The 19397-nt window shown below is 36.7% G+C and overlaps 2 protein-coding genes across 3 annotated transcripts; one reads left to right on the top strand and one right to left on the bottom strand.

The window, feature by feature from the left end:
- Positions 1-223: 223 nt before the first annotated feature.
- LOC117289424 (tumor protein p53-inducible nuclear protein 2-like) lies at positions 224-8956 on the top strand. Its single transcript, XM_033770544.1, has 3 exons — positions 224-383; positions 5063-5315; positions 6945-8956. Exons 2-3 carry the CDS (start codon positions 5159-5161, stop codon positions 7496-7498), a joined length of 711 nt encoding a protein of 236 aa, XP_033626435.1. The 5' UTR covers positions 224-383; positions 5063-5158; the 3' UTR covers positions 7499-8956.
- A 2034-nt stretch (positions 8957-10990) lies between these two features.
- LOC117289423 (uncharacterized protein F13E9.13, mitochondrial-like) lies at positions 10991-19224 on the bottom strand. 2 transcript variants are annotated; one of them, XM_033770543.1, is made up of 8 exons: positions 19145-19224; positions 18458-18606; positions 17605-17687; positions 17057-17243; positions 16118-16268; positions 15351-15478; positions 14859-15091; positions 10991-12523 (listed from the first exon to the last, which is right to left on the bottom strand). In XM_033770543.1, the coding sequence occupies exons 2-7, from the start codon at positions 18546-18548 to the stop codon at positions 14889-14891; spliced, it is 843 nt and encodes a 280-aa protein (XP_033626434.1). In that variant the 5' UTR covers positions 18549-18606; positions 19145-19224; the 3' UTR covers positions 10991-12523; positions 14859-14888. The 2 variants fall into 2 exon arrangements, with proteins under 2 accessions (XP_033626434.1, XP_033626432.1); XM_033770541.1 differs by having other exon boundaries at positions 10991-15091.
- Between the last annotated feature and the right edge of the window lie 173 nt (positions 19225-19397).

Raw genomic sequence — 19397 nt, 5'->3', positions numbered from 1 at the left:
AAAACTGTTGATTTATATTTAAAATACTACAACTGGGCACAGTGTAAATCACTGAGATGGCGCTATTTTGTCGATAGTAAATAATGGATATGGAGTTTCTTGCATCAAACTGTCAACACAATTAAGCTTACCTAAACAAATCTTGGTATCGCCCAATTTGTTTACAAATGAGCCAAATATGGAAACAGCCTTGAAAACGTCACACACAAATCAGCTGGTCGCTTGTTGTCAACAAACCAATCGAAATAAACCGAACAAGGAATCCTTGCACAACATTGCGCCATTTTTAACGAATTTTTATACTCACCGAAGTGTCTCTACTTACTGCATTACTCAATTAATAATATTAAACCATCGGAGAAAGACTGAGTCATAGATTAAAGGTAAGAAATTAACAGGATGTTTTGATTGTGGCGTATTTTGTAATGATCCTTTTTTCCGGACTCGGTTGACATTTTCATTTTGCCGAGAGCTCCGAAGATGGGCGGGGACCGAACCGGCAGTTTGCCAGGCAACTGCTCTTGCTGTGTTTGTGTGTGCCGGCCGTCGCAGTGCATAGTTGTCAATTGCTTTAAAATTATACAATTCTTGTCGACCCTATCTCTTGAATTAACATGCATTAAAAGGGACTTATATTCTTGGATTTTTCTCAAGATAATAAATTCTGATATTATTATTAATATATATAATATTATGAATATTATTATTATAATTAGATAAAAAAATATGAAACAAAATAATAAAATAAACAATCAAGATCACTTGATTTTTTGTAGGTATTGATACTTAATATTTTTGAGATGTAATTGCAAAAGATTTGGCTGGAATTATCACTTTATTATTAGTGGAATAGTATATTGACATTGTAAAATTACTATAACTAACTGTGTAGACAATTGTAAAATTGTCTACATACATGGCTTTTTGATTTGTTGAAATAAATATAATTACTCAAAAATATTTTCACATCGATACGAATCTTAAAAGTTTGAATGAACAAAATGTTACAAATGCAAATTTATTAAAATTGTATGTCACTAAATAATCAGTCGTGACCCATAAATTATAGTACAATGTATGATATTTTACCAAGCATCCGTACCTTGTACTTTCACCCACTTACTTTCTTGATAATTTTACCTACATACAAATCAGCAACCCAAATAAATCAGCAATTTGTTGACAAACAAACAAATATTGAGTTGTTGACCCTACATTCAATCAAACATACCTTTGAGTCGGGAAACTACATTACACGATGTGTGCATGTGATTGTGATGTGCATGTCATTTGCATGACAACGGTGAATGTACTATACAGTTTGTATCAGAAACTTAACAATAACTGTCTCAAACAAAACAATTTATAAAAAATTCTTGTACAAAAATTAAACATTGACGATGTCATCCATTTCTTAAAGTATTTTTCTTTCAGCTGTAAAAGTATTGTTCTTAATTGCATCTCCTTTTTTTATATAAAATGAATCAAACAATTTGAAAAATCAAATTTGTTCTGGGTTATTTAGGTTTTAAACTGTTCTGATTTTCAATAATGAGTCTGTATGGGTGTGTTTGTGCATTGCTTCATAAATTTACTGCAGCATTTAATGTTTTGCTAATTATTCCCCTGATTTCATTATGATCGTGTGTACACACCCCGACATTGAGGTACACACGCCCCGACATTGAGGTTAAGTATCTGTTCCTGTGAGCCATAGCTTGTCATTTGACATCACGCGACCTTTTGTTAATTTACATACGTTGCACTGCAATGATATTTAAAAAAATTAACGCTCAAACACCCTTCAACTGTGTAAGACTCCTTCCTGCCTGCATGGCTTATGCTTAAATAAAACTGATAACATCTGAAAAGCTGTCAGATATTTTCACTATGAGTAGCTGAAATATAGGTCAATTTTTGTTTATATAAAATGGATTGTAGGTAGCTCTTAAAATTGGGTCTAGGGATTGTGTACCCATGTCTGAAATGAACAATCTTCAATTATAGTTTCAAAAATTAGTGTAAGGTCTAACACTGGTTAATGATCCTACTTGCAATTGGTTTACTCTCTATGCATCAAGATAAGGTACAGTGGGGGGTAAATTTAGAGAAGATGGCACTTCTGGGAAGGCTTAATACTGTCTATGAATCAAGTTACAGCATTTTCTAACACTTGCTTATTGCTATCCCTGCACTGATTTCAAGAACTGTTAGGTACTGGCAACCACTTTCTTACGTAACACTATTACTTAAGTTTCGCACCACTCCACAAGAAATCTTGCGCGAGTTGACTTGTGCAGTTGCGTAAAGTTTTGTGAAATCTGGCGTTGGGGTTCTTACTCTATTTGAACAAAGATAAGGCATAATGGTAATGTTGGCAAATAAGACTTCATTCTCTCACCAGGTTGAATACTACATTTGATAAACTTCCAATGCTAGTCTGACATGTTGTTACTCTTAAGTCAAAATAGTGTAGAAAGTATTTAGCAACATATGTGCTACATCTCTTTCTTCCCTAAACAAATGTCAACATACAAATATTTTCTAAAATATTACTGTTTCATTTCTTCATTATGATTGCGTAAGCTAGTAATTGAATACTATCTGTTGCCTGTCATCGATATTATTTACATTCAGGCTGTGTTACATATCTGATACCCAGGATACAAATTTGCTGCTGATTGGTCCACTTTGCCTTTGAGAAAGACTCTGCTAGGGTCAAAACGTCAGGCCATTAAGTAGGCCTATGTGTTACTTTTACAATAATGATGCAAGGGTCATAATAATAGAAAAACTTAAAACATTGTTGGCCATTTCCCCTTTGTAGCCTTTGTAGAAGTTACAAAGTTCACTATAGATACAAGTAGGTGAATGGCATAATGCCAACAATGCCAGTCTTTTAGGCCTCCAAGTACAGTACTTGAAACTTTTCACAATAACTATTTAGTCCTTCAGTTAAACACGAAGGAAAACAGTCAGTGTACAAAGCTACAAGTTGAGTTGTCAAGGGACATGGCCTAGCAACAAATCAAGGTCTCTGGGGTCCTTGAGTAAACAACCCTAGTTTGGTTGTCATTATTGTGTATGTTCAGTAGTTGGTAGTTTGATAAGTTTAGTATTTACTTTGACAGAATCATGTCATATCATGTTAATTCAACAAGGCTATTATAATACATCATGAATAAACATGAGTCTGTAAACTGCTACTGCTATCTACTATCTATCATGTCATGTTTACTCAACAAGGCTATTTTACATCATGAATAATCATGAGTCTGGAAACCGCTACTGCTATCTGCTAGACAGTGTGTATTTTGACAGATCATATCCCATACCACAGCGGTCATTTTTAAAACAAATACAATTGTCACTCCATTGGCTTAAGAGTTATCTGGGATTACAGTCAGCTGATCAGACTTGTCAGGGTTATTGACTGGGATCTGCAGTCTGGGATTCCATTCTGTTTCCATTCTGGCAGCTCCATTGTTGTTTACTACTCTTCCTCCATGCTATTACAACACTGCTGGGTGTGATATTCAAGTCTGTACTTGTTTACCAATGGCTTACCATCAGAGTCATTTCTATGATCAGAGTATTGAGGATCCTGCAGGTAGGGGGTGGTTTGAGAATCAACACTGCACACATAATAATGACCCAATGACCTTTACAATGGAGAGCTCAATAAATTCCATCTTGTTTGAGTATGCCCCGCCCATTCCTCAGTGACACTTCACAATGTAAGCAAGGATTCAGTGCTTACATGTACACAATTCTGCCCTAATTGCATACATACACTTCAATACTAAGCAATGATGTTTGGCTAGCAGGGCACAACTTCATGAAAAAAAACACCTGTAAGCATAACAACTTGCTAAGCATAAGAACACGTTGCTTTCTAACAGAAACTGGTTATCAGCCAAAATTCCATGAAGTTTACATTGTTGTAAGTGGTGCTCCAAATCATTTTGTGCTTAGCAAAGAAAATCTGTATTTTCTGCTTAACAGCTTTAGGAAATTGGGCCTCATGCACATTACATTTTCTTGCTTACTACAACTTACAAGGCTAGTAAATAACTTTATAGTGCATTGTGATGATAATCTATGTGCTTTCAATTCTGGCCTTGACGATCTAGCTACGTAAATGTACCTTCATGGACAAATTACCATACCAGCTGACACACATTCCATTAATAAAGCATGATTAGAGAAATGTTTACCGATTACAGCAATATAAGTACAATGTCATCATTACAAATTTGATAAATAAGTAATAGCTTCTTTTCATTGCGTTTGAACAGTTCCCCTGGTGACTGAGCCATTCATTTCATTTCTTAATTAAACCATTTCAGTTCCCTGGTGAGTACAGCCCCGGGGCAAATTTCATAGCTCATTTTACGTGCTTACTGCGCGACCATTTAAAATGGAAGCTTTAATTTTATTGCGCTGCTAACCTCATCAAGCACACGAAACCCATGCTAACCTTCCGGTGCTTACTGTATGAAAATAAATGAGTGACATAACAATGCAGATCACCAGAGAACACTTAAGCTATTTGTCAAATTTTTGCCAACCTGTGAAATGCACTTACACTTCAGCAAATGATTTTTCTATAGTTAGCACGCAAATTTGCTTACCATTAGGTAGTACCGTAGCGCTATGAATTTGGGCCCATGCTGCCATGCAAGTATGTAGCACACCAAGCTATATCAATCTCTGCCTTCACAGATACTCATTTAGGCAATGAGACATGGAGGCAATGGCCTTTGTTTCCTCATTGAAGTATCAGGCCCTGACTCCCCCGAGTTGTAACCATTAAGCTAATCCAACCTTGACAGAAGAGACGCAATTAGAGTAAATAACCAACACAAATATTTTTTTAATTGCTGTCTTCAGAAAGAAAATGTGCTCTGCCTCGTAGTAAATACAGTTGTTATCGTCAGTGATTAGCATATTTTCAGTAATTTATGCGTAGGCATGCAGTTTCTGGATCATTACGCATCTTATCTTTTAAAATGATCAAACAAGAATAATTCTCACAATCCATTTAACAATTCTCTTCCAGTTGACCGTGCACCTCGAGTTCACCCCCAGTCTCATCCATCTCAGCTTCCGAGACTCTCTGTCCCGTCTCTAAGCTCCACTTCAGTTTAGAAACATCATGAGTATGCTCAGCGGACTGGCAGAGTACATCTTCGGCAGTGCTGCCAGTGCTGAAGACCCATCAGCATCGGAGGATGGCGGGCAGGGCTCTAGACCGAGCTCTAGTATGCAGCTCACCTATGCTGATGACGACTGGGTACTTGTGGATGTCACCAGTAGGTTATCTAACTGTTTGCTCTTTAATGTTACAGACCTTGAGTTATGCCAGGATCAGGCACCCTTTTGCCATGGCCTTGGTGCCCCTATCAAATTCCAGGCCTTTCCCCTGCCTGCCAAACCCTTAGGCGAAAAAAAAACCCAAAACATGTTTAGCGTCCCTGCCCGCTTAGTATTTTTGGAGCCTGCCTCCTTTTATCAAAAGTCAGGACGCTAAACGATAGTTTATTTTATTTTGTGTTAGATTATCCACAGTATACATCACCCACTGTTCAAATTAATTCATTCAAGTTATATTAATAATCAATATGCAAAGAGTTAGACATTAGAAATTTGAAAGCAAACTGAAAATGTCTAAATGCTACAAATTACCTTTAATATTTTTCAGTACCCATTGTCTAAGACAATCTTTTCTATCAGTGCACAGCCTGCAACTAGAGCTAACTTGAAGGGTTACATAAAAACTCATTATGAATAAATATGGAAAAGATTGTCTCTTACAACGGGTAATGACAAATATTCAAGTCAATATATATGTAGCATTTCAACATTTTAATTTTCCCCCCAAATAACAGCCTGCAACTTAAGCTAAAAACTCTTTATGAATGGATATTGAATCTACTCTCCCTCCATATTGATTAGAAATGCTAAGAAGGTCATTGACTACCCATGATGCCCATAGAGCGCTGACTGTAGTCCGTTTTTAATTTAACCACCTATACGTTCACCGCATGGGTCTCCACTTAGTCCTAGTCTCACTACCCGTGCATGTGATTATTACCAATTGAATCATTTGATGCATGAGTAATGGTGGTGGATAATGCAGCGGGTCGGTTATTGCACAGTGCTATTTCACCTTCGTTTGTAACCGCTAATGTTACATATTAAAAAGGAGACATAATCGGATTGACTAAATTAACAGGCTCAATGAATTATTTATGATCAGCTGATTATGATGACCCTAATTAAGCAAGGACAAATGGTGTGACTTTTTATATGATATTTGTACAGTGGAAGATCTACATTTGTATTTTGATCAAAAGGCAGTATGAAGATGGTTTAAGGTGAAATCAAAGAATGGTCTTATTGAAGAACAATACAATATTATGTGCAGGATGAGTTATGCAAATGATAATAAAGAAATGTTCAGTTTCAGATGTGGGAGGAAAGCTAAATAGGGGAAACCCACACAATCAGGTAGGGACTGAAACACAATCAAGGCTAAGATAAGAGGCAGGATTAAAACTGGGGTCCACAGAGGTGAAAGGCATGGTGTAGAAACCACAGAGCCAACCTGTGCCCAGTTTCATGGCTCTGCTTATTATAAGCAAATTATCGGGGCTTGCGGAAGCAGGGAATATTGTGCTCACGTCAAGCATATATCACGTGTTAGTGGGGGATTTGCCCATTTGCGCGTGCATACCCCATGTATGTTACTAAGCTTCCTACGCTTACACATCTGGAGCAGAAATTCAGCGCTTGATGTGCAAGCAGAGAATGGTGATCGTAAGCGCCGAATTTGACGGTTAGCACAGCCATGAAATTGGGCCCAGATCCCCAAATAAACATTGATAAAATTTTGTCAACACTTTAGTAGTATTTTGCTCTTGATATTTTTGTATGATTAGATAGCCCCAAGTGGAGCAGGGAGTCACCATTGAATGATGCCCAGTCTGGTACCCAACCTCTTGGGATTCCTAACCGCCAACATCACATGGAGGAGAGTTGGCTTGTTACCCCTCCTCCATGCTTCACCGCCGGGGGTAGCTCCCCGCATCAACTTGCCACCAGTCCCATGGAGAACCTCCTTATTGAACACCCTAGTATGTCTGTTTATGGACCACGCAGTGGCATGGCGATGAGATCAAGAAGAATGCGTCAGCACGAACAAAACACTGATCAGATCGTGAAGAAATCCAAGTCACGTAATCTGCGTGTGCGCAACACGCAGCCACCCCGCCGCGCAGCTGCAGTGGCAGCTCGCGTTGGTTTGGAAAACCCGCCGAACTTGGCTGCCATCCAAGAGGCAGAGGTTATGGAACGTACAAAGAAGGGATCACTAAGTAGGTCAAAGGTCGAGCGTCATAACAAGGCATACCACCAGCAGAGTCGCTCAGGCAAGCGTCATTATCGTCAGAATGTTGCCGGCAGACATTCTGGTGTTGTCTACAAGCAATGTTAATAGTAAATCCATAATACGCAATCAGCGAACCCTTACCTCAACAGAAACAAAATTCACAGCAAAATAAATTTTTCAAATAATAAGAAATACCGCAGATTTTACATTTTTCTAACCATCACTTCCAGATTTGAGAGGTAAGGACACATCCAGTTTGCTTTGGTTCTCATTTAAAGTTTGAGAACATTTGCGTTCAATTTTAGAAACTTTCAAGAAAATTTTCCTGGGTAGAATTGTAGATACTGGTTTTGGTGAAATTGGAAATGTTTTAACTGTTAATATTCATTATGAAAAATTAATTATTCTATATATTTATTAACTGACAATATAATATTTTAATTAGACTAGGTGTGTTATTAGAAAACATTGCAGTTGGTAAACAATTACTCAAAAACCATTTTTAAACTCAAAGAAATCAATTTGTAAAAAGCAACTGATATTCTTGCAGGAGTCAATTCGGTTTGTAAGTCACAGGGTTTGGGAATGTGCCTCGGTAACAATTAAAAAAAAAAATAAAAAATTGTTTTGTTTTTCTCATAATAAAAGGGTTTTTTTTATGCATCCAATTTCAGTTTGCAAGACTACAACTGATTACAAAATGTACATTATGTCAAACGGACAACTATTATTATTTCCCTTTCACTCTTCAAAAATCCAATTTGCCAAGCTTTGCCATATTTCTGTTCCTTTTTGTTTCCTAATCTTTGCAAACATCTGCTTGATTTTACAATTCTTAAAATAATGTTGGTGTGTTTTTTTTTACTAGAGAGACGCATGCAAACCAAAAGGAATGAATTTTAATGTCATTCGAATTGAATTAATTATGAGCCGATTGGTTGTTTGTTTTTAAAATGAATTCCTTTTTGGTTTACGTCAGCGAGGAGAAGGATCTTTAAATTCCCCTCAAGATTAATAAAATAATCAAACTGTCTTTCAAATCAAACTGCTGTGGATCCTGAACAGTTTTGTCGGTATTTTTATTTTGGAACTAAACAAAAGCGCTTTTCACACTACCAAGCCAATTCACAATAAACAAAACTCAAGGAGAATTCCTGGGGAATTTTAACCCCACCACCACCTCATGGTTGTTTTAAACTTGATGCCAATCGTCATAACAAAATTCCCCTTACCAGAATAAGGTTACCAGCCAAACTACCATGTCACAAATACAATTTGTAACTGGTATTCTGCTCATTCTAAGCAGCAATATTTCCTGCTTGAGCGGCTCTATCCCTACTCTGAAGCAGGGGGGAGTCTTCCCTGGAGTTTGTCAGAGTTTGCAATTCAAGTGTGAAAGGCCAACTGAATTTCCCCAGGGATTTTCCTGGGAAATTTGTCTAGGTGTGAAAGGGGCTAGAGCCAATCCGATAGCAGAAGCTAATTGCTCATTATGAGTAATTAGCTTATCCTGATTAATCATAACAAAATACCTCAAATCTTGTTCATTTCTTACAGTAGGAATAACAACTGAAATGCTGCAAGTCTAATCTTGTAATATTGTCACAACAATTGTTGAAGAATCATGTACAATGTACATGTGATTCAAAAGTGGTTACTAACTAAAAGCCATTGAGTGATGTGTGTGTGTGTGTGACAATCTGAGTAGTACATCAAACCATAAAGACGAGAGTTTCTGTGTGATAAAACAACCCTAAAGCCCGGTTCATACTTCCTGCGAATGCGAAGCGAATGTTGCTGTCACAAATTCGCAACGGATAATTCGCAGCAGTTGAGTTGTGCTTAACTCACTGCGAATATCGCAGCGAAAACAGAGTTGTGACGTCAAATTCGCTTCGCATTCGCACTCACAGGAAGTATGAACCGGCTAGATCCATAGAGTGAATATGCAAATCATGCAAGAGTAAAACAGGGTTTCCGACAAGCGCTTTCTGAAATCAATTCAAGATTGCTTCAGGATTTGGTTTTTTATTCAATTAAAAAAATCAAAATTTAAAATAACAATCTAGCCATAGAAAGCATCATTGTTGATTTTGGCCATTTTGCATGCTGAAATAGTTTGATATTGTTCTAATGCAAGTGTGTGCATGGAGTTATCATTAACAAGCTACAAAATCAATTGCCGGTTATTAAATTATATCTTTTGCACAGACTTTGTTTTCCAAATGTACTCAAACTAAAAACAAGTTATGTTTTGTAGAAATCAATCAAACAATTTAGGTGTTTAAATGAAAGGAATGTTTGTCACTAGTGTGAGAGTATTGTGAACAAATTCATAACCTCGTATTTTCGACACAACGGTGCTACATTGCTAATCAACAATTAATTAATTATTTAATATAAACTGATTTAAAGCCTTTATGATTCACATTATTTTCAGTCTAAAAACCATTTGTTTTTACCTGGGGGAAAAGGCAAACAAACTAACTTGCAACATTTGTCTGAGAAATGCTAGCTGAATGTGAAAATATGTAACTCCCAAATATGAGGGGTGAAAAACAGGTCATCATCATTTATTTTGCCCTTTCTCTGAAAACCTCAAGTTTACTAACACAACTTCGTTTTTAACATATAACAAACATGTTGCTAATTTGAAGAAAAAAAATTATAATGTGAATTAGCATCTATGTATCACAATGTGACCTTATTGTTCTTTTGCCATTTACTAAAAAAAAACATTTAAAATCAACTGCTCTTATCTCTGTTTCTGAAGACATTAATATTTATTTGCAAAACTTGATTACATTCCAAATAATAATAATAATTTATGAATATTGTTGGTTGTTTGTGCAGGCAGTCTAAAAGGTTTTGTACATCAATGGTTTGCAAATTATTATTTTGGTATAATTTGGCTATTAACATACATGTAGGCCCAATTTCATAGAGCTGCTTAAGCAGAAAAAAATTGTGCTTACCAAAATAAGGTTACCAGCCAAACTGCCATGTCACATGTACAATTGATGATTGGTATCCCGCTAATTTCTGCTTAGCAGCTTTATGAAATTGGGCCCTGGATGTTTTTACTGTCAAGCTTGTTCAGATCCCAAATCATAATATCATAAAACCAAACCCAGGCTGGCTGTAAACTAGTCTGGTCCCCCTTTGGTTAAATGATAATCAGCATGAGGGAATATGACAACGATGTTGGCACTAATCTACCATCAGTATCTGGGTGTCTGCTTTTAACCGATGGTGTACATCGCCTTTAACCAGACAATGTACAATGTCTATAAAGGAAAATCATATGCATATATTACCAAAAGCAATCACTGTTCTTGGTATATCAGCCACAGGCTTCGTCTCTGACCAAAGAATCTCAATTATTTGTTTGACAATTTCTTTATGAGCACACAAAGAAAATCTGTAATGTAAAATTGTGATTGTTCCTGTTGTTGTTGACTGATTAACATTGTTATGGGTATACACGAAAATATGGAACGAAAAACAGAAACGCAACATCAAATGTCTGCAGGTTTCGCAGAATGCCCAGGGGTTAGGAAATAGCAACAACCCGGCAAAAATCAATCAACCAAATAATTGTTGAAATAGAATGGTTTATTACAAATATTCTGCCTAGTGCGAAGGGTTATCTGATATACATAAATCTAGAGGGTTTTAGAACATAGACATAGCAAGTAGGTATGTATTAAATACACAGTAGTGACGTCTAAATACACCTAGCATTAGCAACAGCAAAGCCAAACTGTTTTTCTTGCACCTATAGTTTTGAAGTTTTTGTTTTTTGTCTCTGTAATAACTTCTTGTCTAATTATTCTTAAAAAAGTGTTAACAAATCTCGACATTATTTATTTCCAAGAAGAAAGTAATATATTTATATTTTACATAAATTACAATAAATTAACATAGGGCAAAATTGACGATATACACCAAAAAACAACCCAACCATATGGACAGAAAGAAAACTATGCAATCAAAGTGTATTAAAACAGACAAGGCCTAGACATTCAATACAACAACACGGCCATTAACAAGTGCTACGTACTGGAGTGTAATTTTGCGCCAACAACTGTTCTCATTTCATGTTTTAATGTTAGAAGAAGAAAAAGCGCAGGCACTGTAATATTTACTTGCTGTTTATTTATATGCGTACATGTTTTCCAGTGTCATGTGGTAATGAGTGATACAAGGAACGTAATACCCTAGCAGAGCATTACTCAGCTTTTCATCACCGGAGAGAGGGATTTTCAAATTTAAGTAGAATCGCAGGCAGATTGCTCTCGGATTACTATGTACTTTATCTTGTTCCTGACTATCACCACTGCACTTAAGGTTTACATGCATTTTAAATCTGACTAGTTTGCAGTTGATTATGCAGCACTTAGTCATGTGAAGGGTATTGAAGGTTAAATCCAAGATAATTTTCATTTTCATTAACATTTTATGTTTACTTTCAACCATTAACTGCATGGAGTGATTTAAGAAAAATTATCTTAAATCTTATTTTATGGTATCATTTTTGTTGTGACACCATGGCTCAATTTCACAGAGCTGCTTCAGCACCAAAAGTGGTTAAAGCAAAAACAAATGATGCTTACCAAAATAAGATTACCAGCCAAAGTACTATGGCCCATGTACCATTTGTGACTGGTATCCTGATCAGTTTTGCTGAGCAGGAAACTTTTAAGCATAATTTTCTGCTTTTAAAGCAGCTCTATGAAATTGGGCCCAGACTTTCGTAAAGCACTGCCCACATTCTGAAAATCTTGTGAAAACTACGTTCATCATCAAGCTGAAAATATCTTACGCGGTTATTTCCACTGCCATGTCCCTCTTCAATGCAAGTGCAGTGTGCGTACGTATAAGTGGTGAAGTACTAGGCAATTTGCACTTGTATCCTGTGTAAACGTGCTGGTAAACTGAAGGGTGATTCACTGCCCAAGGACATGAAGATGAGTTTGTGTCAGGTCAAAGGTTACATCAAGGGAACAACATCCCTTGCTCTACATTAATTTATATCTCACTGCTTGTTGTGTGTGCAGTACCAAACACACTCACTGCTTGTGTGTGCAGTACCAAACACATTTCCCAGAAATCTTGATGTTAGTCTTTCTGAAAGGACAGGCACAAATTTACCCAATATCATTCACTTTGTGTTTTATCTATTTCGTTGACATAAAACCACTAAAAAAAATAGTGATGAAAAAGGAAATTTTCAAAATCTCCACAAACTGCTTACAGAGCATCGAGTCTGGAAATTGAGTTTTTTATGACACATTCAACAGCCTGTGTCAGTTATATGGCACAAGGTAATTTATGCACAGCAATACAACACAGCACCAAAAATGTATGTAGCTGTAGTAATTTGTATGAGAAGCGTGCAGAGATTAAGAGATATGTATTAACTACAAGAAAAAGCTGTAGGGAAAGCCTTTTGTGTGAACAAAAAAAGCGTTCAGTGAGAGTGAAGCTAGTTTATATTCTAGATTGTTAATGAGACACTATTGTCCTTGAGGTGAAAAATAAAGGAAGTAACATTATATGAATTGTACGATGTATGCATGACAGCTTGAATTTAATCACTTTATTATTACTGATGGTACTTGTAACACATACTGTCATGTTAATTAAGTAGGATATAACCTCATCACTGGGAAAACAATGAGGGCGCTCTAAGCATGTAGGGACGGTGCGCGCATCCAGGGCCCAATTTCATGCTTTGGGAAATTAGCATACCCCGGGGAATAGCTACCCTTGCTCTGGAGTAGGGGCAAGAGGTAAAACCTGGGGGTATATCATTCTTGAAACATGCAACTGGAACCCTGTAGAATAGGGACACAAGTGTGAAAGTGCACCGGGGTAACCGTGGGGTTAAACAAGTCCATTGCCTCCCTGTGCTGTATTATACAGGGATAAGAGATACAGTTTGAAAACGGCTTTGCAGGAAAATGGCACTTCTTACACCAAGACATTGCGAGCGAGCATCGCTCCACGTAAATGATGCGCCGCAAATCAGGGTTCTATTTTCAACATTTTGAACAAAAGTACTTGTTATATTTTCCAAAGACTAATTCAGATAAATATTTGTATTAAAACTTGCTCTTTGAATGTTCCATAACAACAACCAGATCAACACTTTTAGCATGAGGGAAGTTTATTTAAGTATATATATATTGTATGTTAAATTCTATAAATGAGTTTCTGGTGAGAGTGTTAGTTGTAAATGAGAGAAGTTGTATGAAGAATTATTAATATATTAATATTAGTTAATTTTTTATTGAGTTACTTTAGAAGTTTTTATGTGTAAAAAAATATTAATTTTCTTGAATAGCTCAGTTCAGTTAGAAGAACACAATACAATGCCCTTGTGTTGAGGAAGTTGAAAGACATTTTCATATCTGTTTTTTGACCGAAATGTAACTTGGGAATTAAATCTTCAGGTGGCATTCAAAAGTGCTGAGTCATTGTTCTTTCTTTCAAAAAGTTACATCATTTAGACACATCAAAATCACTTGTTTGTTGACCTAGCTGGGCCCAGTAAGCAAATTTTTGTGCTAACTATAGCAGAAAAATTTGCTGAAGCGTGAGCGTATTTCACAGGTAAGCAAGAAAATTAGCCAGCCAGTTTGCGTGTTTACCATGGATTTGCATTTTCATACAGTAAGCACCAGAAGGTTAGCACACCTTTTCAGGTGCTTACCGTTTGCAGCGGTTTGAAATGGAAATCTTGCAGTAAGCATAAAATGGGCCGCTAAGCAGCTTATAAATTGAGTCCTGGTGTGGGGTTCAGTTGCTCCAAATAAGGAGATGTGGTTATGAAAAAATGGATAAGCTCGGATGATACATGTAGAAATAAGTTTTTTACAATAGTTGTTAAAGACTTTCTGTATCAGTGTAGAGTGCATGTGTTTTATCTTCTTTTTTCCTCTAATTCATTGTTAAAAAATTGGATGACTTTTGAGTTAAATTATTAAACCGAGTTGATTTGTTTTTATAATGGTCAATAACGTCTAACTGGTCTCTTACTGAGTAGCTTTCGTTAATATTAATTTGTTCAAATGAGAGTGTAGTATATGTGATGCAGTCAAGCAAAATGAGTCGTTTGTCGACCTAGGTCTTCTTTTTTTATAAATTTTAAAAGAGCATAATCTATGCTTCAGTACTGTTAATGGAAAGGTACACTATTGGTAATTTTCAAAGACCAGTGTTCTCACTTGGTGTATCTCAACATATGCATAAAATAACAAACCTGCACACATGCTCAGTATTGCGCGTGTAGGTCTGAACATGTGCGAAACTGTTAAAATGGACCATCCAAAAGTCTCCCATTCTAAACAATGGTTTTAGCAAACAAAGTCTAGCGATCACATTTAAAAAATGACAAACCAACAATTACATACAAATAAATTTCAGCAGTGGCAGTGATGAATTTTCTGTTCAAGCTTACCATTACGATGTCCCGCTGTTTCGTAGATGGTTACGTTGTCCCGCCGTCTCGAAGATGTTTCACCTTGTCCATGAACCGTTGCACTTTACCAAAGTCAGGGTCAAAGTGCCATAGGTTGTTTTCCTTGAAGTGAGACCCAACAATGAGGGCGTTTGCAGCTAGGTAATGCTGAACATTGTCCGTGGTAACTCCTGACCCGACCAAGACGGGTATGCTCACTGATTTCTGGACATCTGGAATGAATTAAATTGCAAGTTACACATTAACGATGTTGAGTTCACTTCAACTGGGTCAAAATCTTTGCTGAAAATCTTTGATGGCTGCAGACAATCTTAAAAGGATGTAAAAACTGAATGTTTGGGAGAATTTACTGTGGAAACAAATTCAAATGAAGTCTTCTGGTCGTTGTGTCCCTTCTACTCTTTTTTTAGCCCATTGTTGATGAAGCCAAGCTCTGTAAACTTTTGATATCCGCAGAAGGATTAAACTAACCAGAGATTTCTTGTTGACTGGCAGCTTTTCCTGTTGCACTCCCTGTTACAATGACTCCATCACTGCCAAAGAATTCAGCAGCCTCTGCAGTGTCTGCAATACTAACGTCTGACGTGATGGCGTGGGAGCTGTCAAACAATCGGAAAGTACAATGAGAATGTCTGGCCTAAACCTCTTACTATATGAACTAGTTAGAGAGTTCAGGAGAAGGTACACCATTGGTAACATCAAGTCTGCTCTAGCAATGCAAAGGTGGGTTCGAATCCATCTCGATTGATTTGCCTCATCCCCCAAAATTTGAATCTGAGACCGTTAGCGTCTCTAAGATTGTATATTCCATTAACGCATTATTCTTCCTGCATGGACATTCTAGATTTTTGGCAATATCTGAAAAATACAACCTTTTGAAATGAAATTTTCGCAGGTTATTCTTATTGTTAGAATCTACATTGATGTAGGATTCAAACAATTAAACGGTTCCAAAAACCAATGGATACTTTCCCTTCAAGGATTCAAGCCCTGAAAAGGAGACAAGAAAACAAGGACAACCAGCTACAGATGAGAGAACATGAACTGCAGTGCATGCTTGCGGACCACTTCTGTAGCACACAAGTAACCATAACTTACAATCCCCTAGAAAATTATGAGATCATTCAAATGTGAACCGATTCTCTTCTTGAAGATTGCCTGGAACTGGTTGCCTGTGAATTGCCTCGTCAGGTGACATGACCCTAAGACTTATAGATTTAAGATTGATATCTACACACCAATGCTTCTTCTTGATGTCTGTGAAGATCTTGATATTGTCAGCTCCGATTTGTTTCCTGTATCTCAACAGATCTCCAGCACAGGAGTTCATCAGACCCTCATCACCAACATGGGCAAAGACAAAACCTTCAGCCCTGATGAAATCAAATCCTAAGGGATAATTACATCAACTTCATCAAAGACTGTCTTCAAATACTTCAGGAATTTAAATAAGAAACAGGGCTTGAATGTTACTTAGGGCCACAGGCCCCGAGGTACAGTATAAATTGGAACAAATGGGTGTCGGTAAAAGAAAGATTCCAATATAACAGCCACATCTTCATTAATTTCAAAAAAAAAAATAGCATTGTATTTCAACCAAGATAAAGCTGTTTTAGGGTCATACACCTCTCTCAATATTTATCCATGAGTATGTCACAATTCTAACCCAAAACGAGGCCATAGGCGCAGCCACTGAAAGTGGTGGCAGATGTGCACCTACAGCCTCATTTTGGGTAAGAATTATGGCGTCATGCATGAATATTAATAGAGGCAATAATGACTAGAGTTATTGTAGCAGTCAGATTTGGAATATTTTCCATTATGATAATCAAAAACTTAAAACTCTGGTCTTTAGCAAAACAAAATAAGAAGTAACTATTTCAAAACTTCAAGAAAAACCAACAGCTCCTCTGGGAGCCATTGCTTAGTGTCCAGATTTCGAGACCTCAAAATCTTATTCTGAGGTCTCGAAATCAAATTCTTTGAAAATTACTTCTTTCTTGAAAACTACGTTACTTCAGAGGGAGCCAGTTCTCACAATGTGTTATACTATCAACAGCTCTCCATTACTCATTACCAAGTAAGGTTTTATGCTAACAATTATTATTTTGAGTAATTACCAATAGTGTCCAGTGTCTTTAATCAAGAGTGATATAGGATATAGAGATTCAACAAACCTGCTGCTTGTGCTACTGATAATGCTTCCTTGTTACCACCAGACAAGATCTGAACACCACAAGGAATGCTCGGACATATCTCTCGGACTTTGCAAGCTACTGCTGTCATACTCGCTGTGATTTCTGTCCCCATACGCTCAGCTGGAAGATAGGGGACGTCGTGCATGTTTTCTATCATTATAGAATCCTATGGAAAGCACACGAGAACTTTGGGTGTAACAAATATTAATGCACGCAGACCATTACAATGATGATAACAGTCGATTAAAAAAAGTATAATCGAAAGTTAAATCATGGTGCTTTGTGAAATCGAGCAAACTTACTGAAAAAAAATTTAAACTATTTTGCTAGAAACCGACTGTAACATGATTGTTTAAATTCTTTATATTAGCGATAAAAACACAATACTTTGTGCAAACAAGTTTCATAGGAGAGAACACAAACTCAACACAAAAGAGGATCTTGTTGACACAAATTTTCAAAGGAGTTAAATTTGCAAAATGAGAATTTTGAAGAATAAAACAAAGCCCGATTGAACTCGTACATACCACACCTGAATCTTTGTAGCCTTCTGCCTCTTTACAAGCTCTCTGAATAATATCCCTCATGGCAAGAGTATTCCTCGGACTGCCTGGGTTTAAAGGAACATTACGGAGTTGGTTTTTGCTAGCAAAAAAGTTTCCGGCAATGTAAAGCACTTTATGTAATCCAATATACACATGAACTGACAAACCTGTAGAAGTTTGAGATCGATAGGCCATCTGGGTCACGAGAAAATAGTGAAAAACCGATTACAAATTTTGCATTGAATCGATGCTAATACAAAAATGAACAAAACGCTCACTGAGCGATAAACTCCAAATCGAAATTAGATTTTTTTTTTTCTCATCAAATGTGAAATTTCAGACAGAAATATTTTAAGGGATGTTTTCTACTATCATCATCATTACAACATGTAAGTTTTATGTAAATCTGTGATCTTCACGATTTTAGTTTCTTACTAATTCTGTAACATTCCTTTAGGGAAAACAAATCATTCATAAAAGTAAAACTCTTACAAACCACAGAGAAACTCAGGCCTAATACTTAACCAAGGCAACAAAGTCGATTCCCGCGATGCCCCCTTGTCACTGCCTTGGTGCCCTAGAAAATGAAATGCTCCAAAAGAAATTTACAATTTCCTCGTAGGATGACCTTTACCAAGAAGAAAATGACTTGGCGCCCTCAAATGGGTACGAGTTCGGTTTGGGTTAGGGTTCACCTATGAGTCATGAGAGTTTGTTTGGGTTTATAGAGTTCACCTACTTCCTTTTTAACATTTTGATTAAATTTAACCAAATTACAACAAAGAAATTGAGAGTTATTTCATGCATACTTTTGTTTTTCTTTTTTTTTACCTACCTGGTAGAGCTTTGACATGTATCATTCCGACAATGGCACTGTTGTTTCGGCCAAACAGCTGACAGAACATGCTCAACGCATTCTTTGCCATAATTCTGATTGTTTGCCAATCAACTGTCAAAAACTTAAGGACTACTTATTCAGAATTTCTGGAAACAATAAGAAAAACATGCTGTTAGTGTTAGTGTCATTATGTAAGACCCATACCCGAGATAACAACAGTGAATTATGATATCATTTACTGTAACAGAAATGTTTAACATCCAACCATCATCGTTTCAATTGTTTTGACAAAAACTAGTGACTAGTCATAACTGGGTAAATTTTAGCTGCGATAATCAAAACCCTCCATCCTCCTGACTGTCTGCAAAATTCCTTAATATATGACAGCAACATCTTCATTCTGTTTTTACTTAGTAAAACTGAACTTCCCTACAGAAGAATGTACACCCAAATTATTGTACACCAAATTGTTGTACAACCAAACTGAACTGTTTACCAATGTACACGCACACAGCACACATCATGTATGTAAACTCGCCATATTGCCATAAAAACACACGTTTTTTTACAATAAAATAACCATGTTTATATCATTCAAACGTCTCTCTTACATCAACACTGGTTAAAAACAAACCCTCAAGTACCCAATATTACAATTAAATTGATTAAACCGATTAATTTTACCTGAATTTGGGACTAAATTGCAGAGCCTACATATTGCACGACAGCTTCACCGCACGTGTGCCACTTGTTGTGCATTGACTTGAATGAAGTCTTCAGGCAAGCATGTAAACAAACCATGAATGCGGAAGTACAGAATGGACCAATCACGGACTTCGTTTCAGAATATCAGCAGACGTCCAAACTTAAACTAAAGTTTTTGTATAAACTTATTGCCAGAAAGTGAAAAACAACAGTAAGATTTCATTACAGTAAT

Source organism: Asterias rubens, chromosome 4 (assembly GCF_902459465.1).
Source record: "Asterias rubens chromosome 4, eAstRub1.3, whole genome shotgun sequence".
In the NCBI taxonomy this organism is placed as follows: domain Eukaryota; kingdom Metazoa; phylum Echinodermata; class Asteroidea; order Forcipulatida; family Asteriidae; genus Asterias; species Asterias rubens.
Note: the sequence above shows the minus strand (reverse complement) of the source record. Positions and strands in the feature narration are given on the sequence as shown.

Bases quoted from the DNA above. Each gene is read 5' to 3' on its own strand.
- LOC117289423 (XM_033770541.1), bottom strand. From the start codon at position 18,548: ATGGCAAAGAATGCGTTGAGCATGTTCTGTCAGCTGTTTGGCCGAAAC. The intron at 15,479-16,117 runs GTGTGTAGATAT...ATTGTTTGACAG, and splicing joins GACATCAAGAAGAAGCATTG to CTCCCACGCCATCACGTCAG. The intron at 15,092-15,350 runs GTTAGTTTAATC...AATTCATTCCAG, and splicing joins CAGTCAACAAGAAATCTCTG to ATGTCCAGAAATCAGTGAGC.
- LOC117289424 (XM_033770544.1), top strand. From the start codon at position 5,159: ATGAGTATGCTCAGCGGACTGGCAGAGTACATCTTCGGCAGTGCTGCC. The intron at 5,316-6,944 runs GTAGGTTATCTA...TTGTATGATTAG, and splicing joins GGTACTTGTGGATGTCACCA to ATAGCCCCAAGTGGAGCAGG.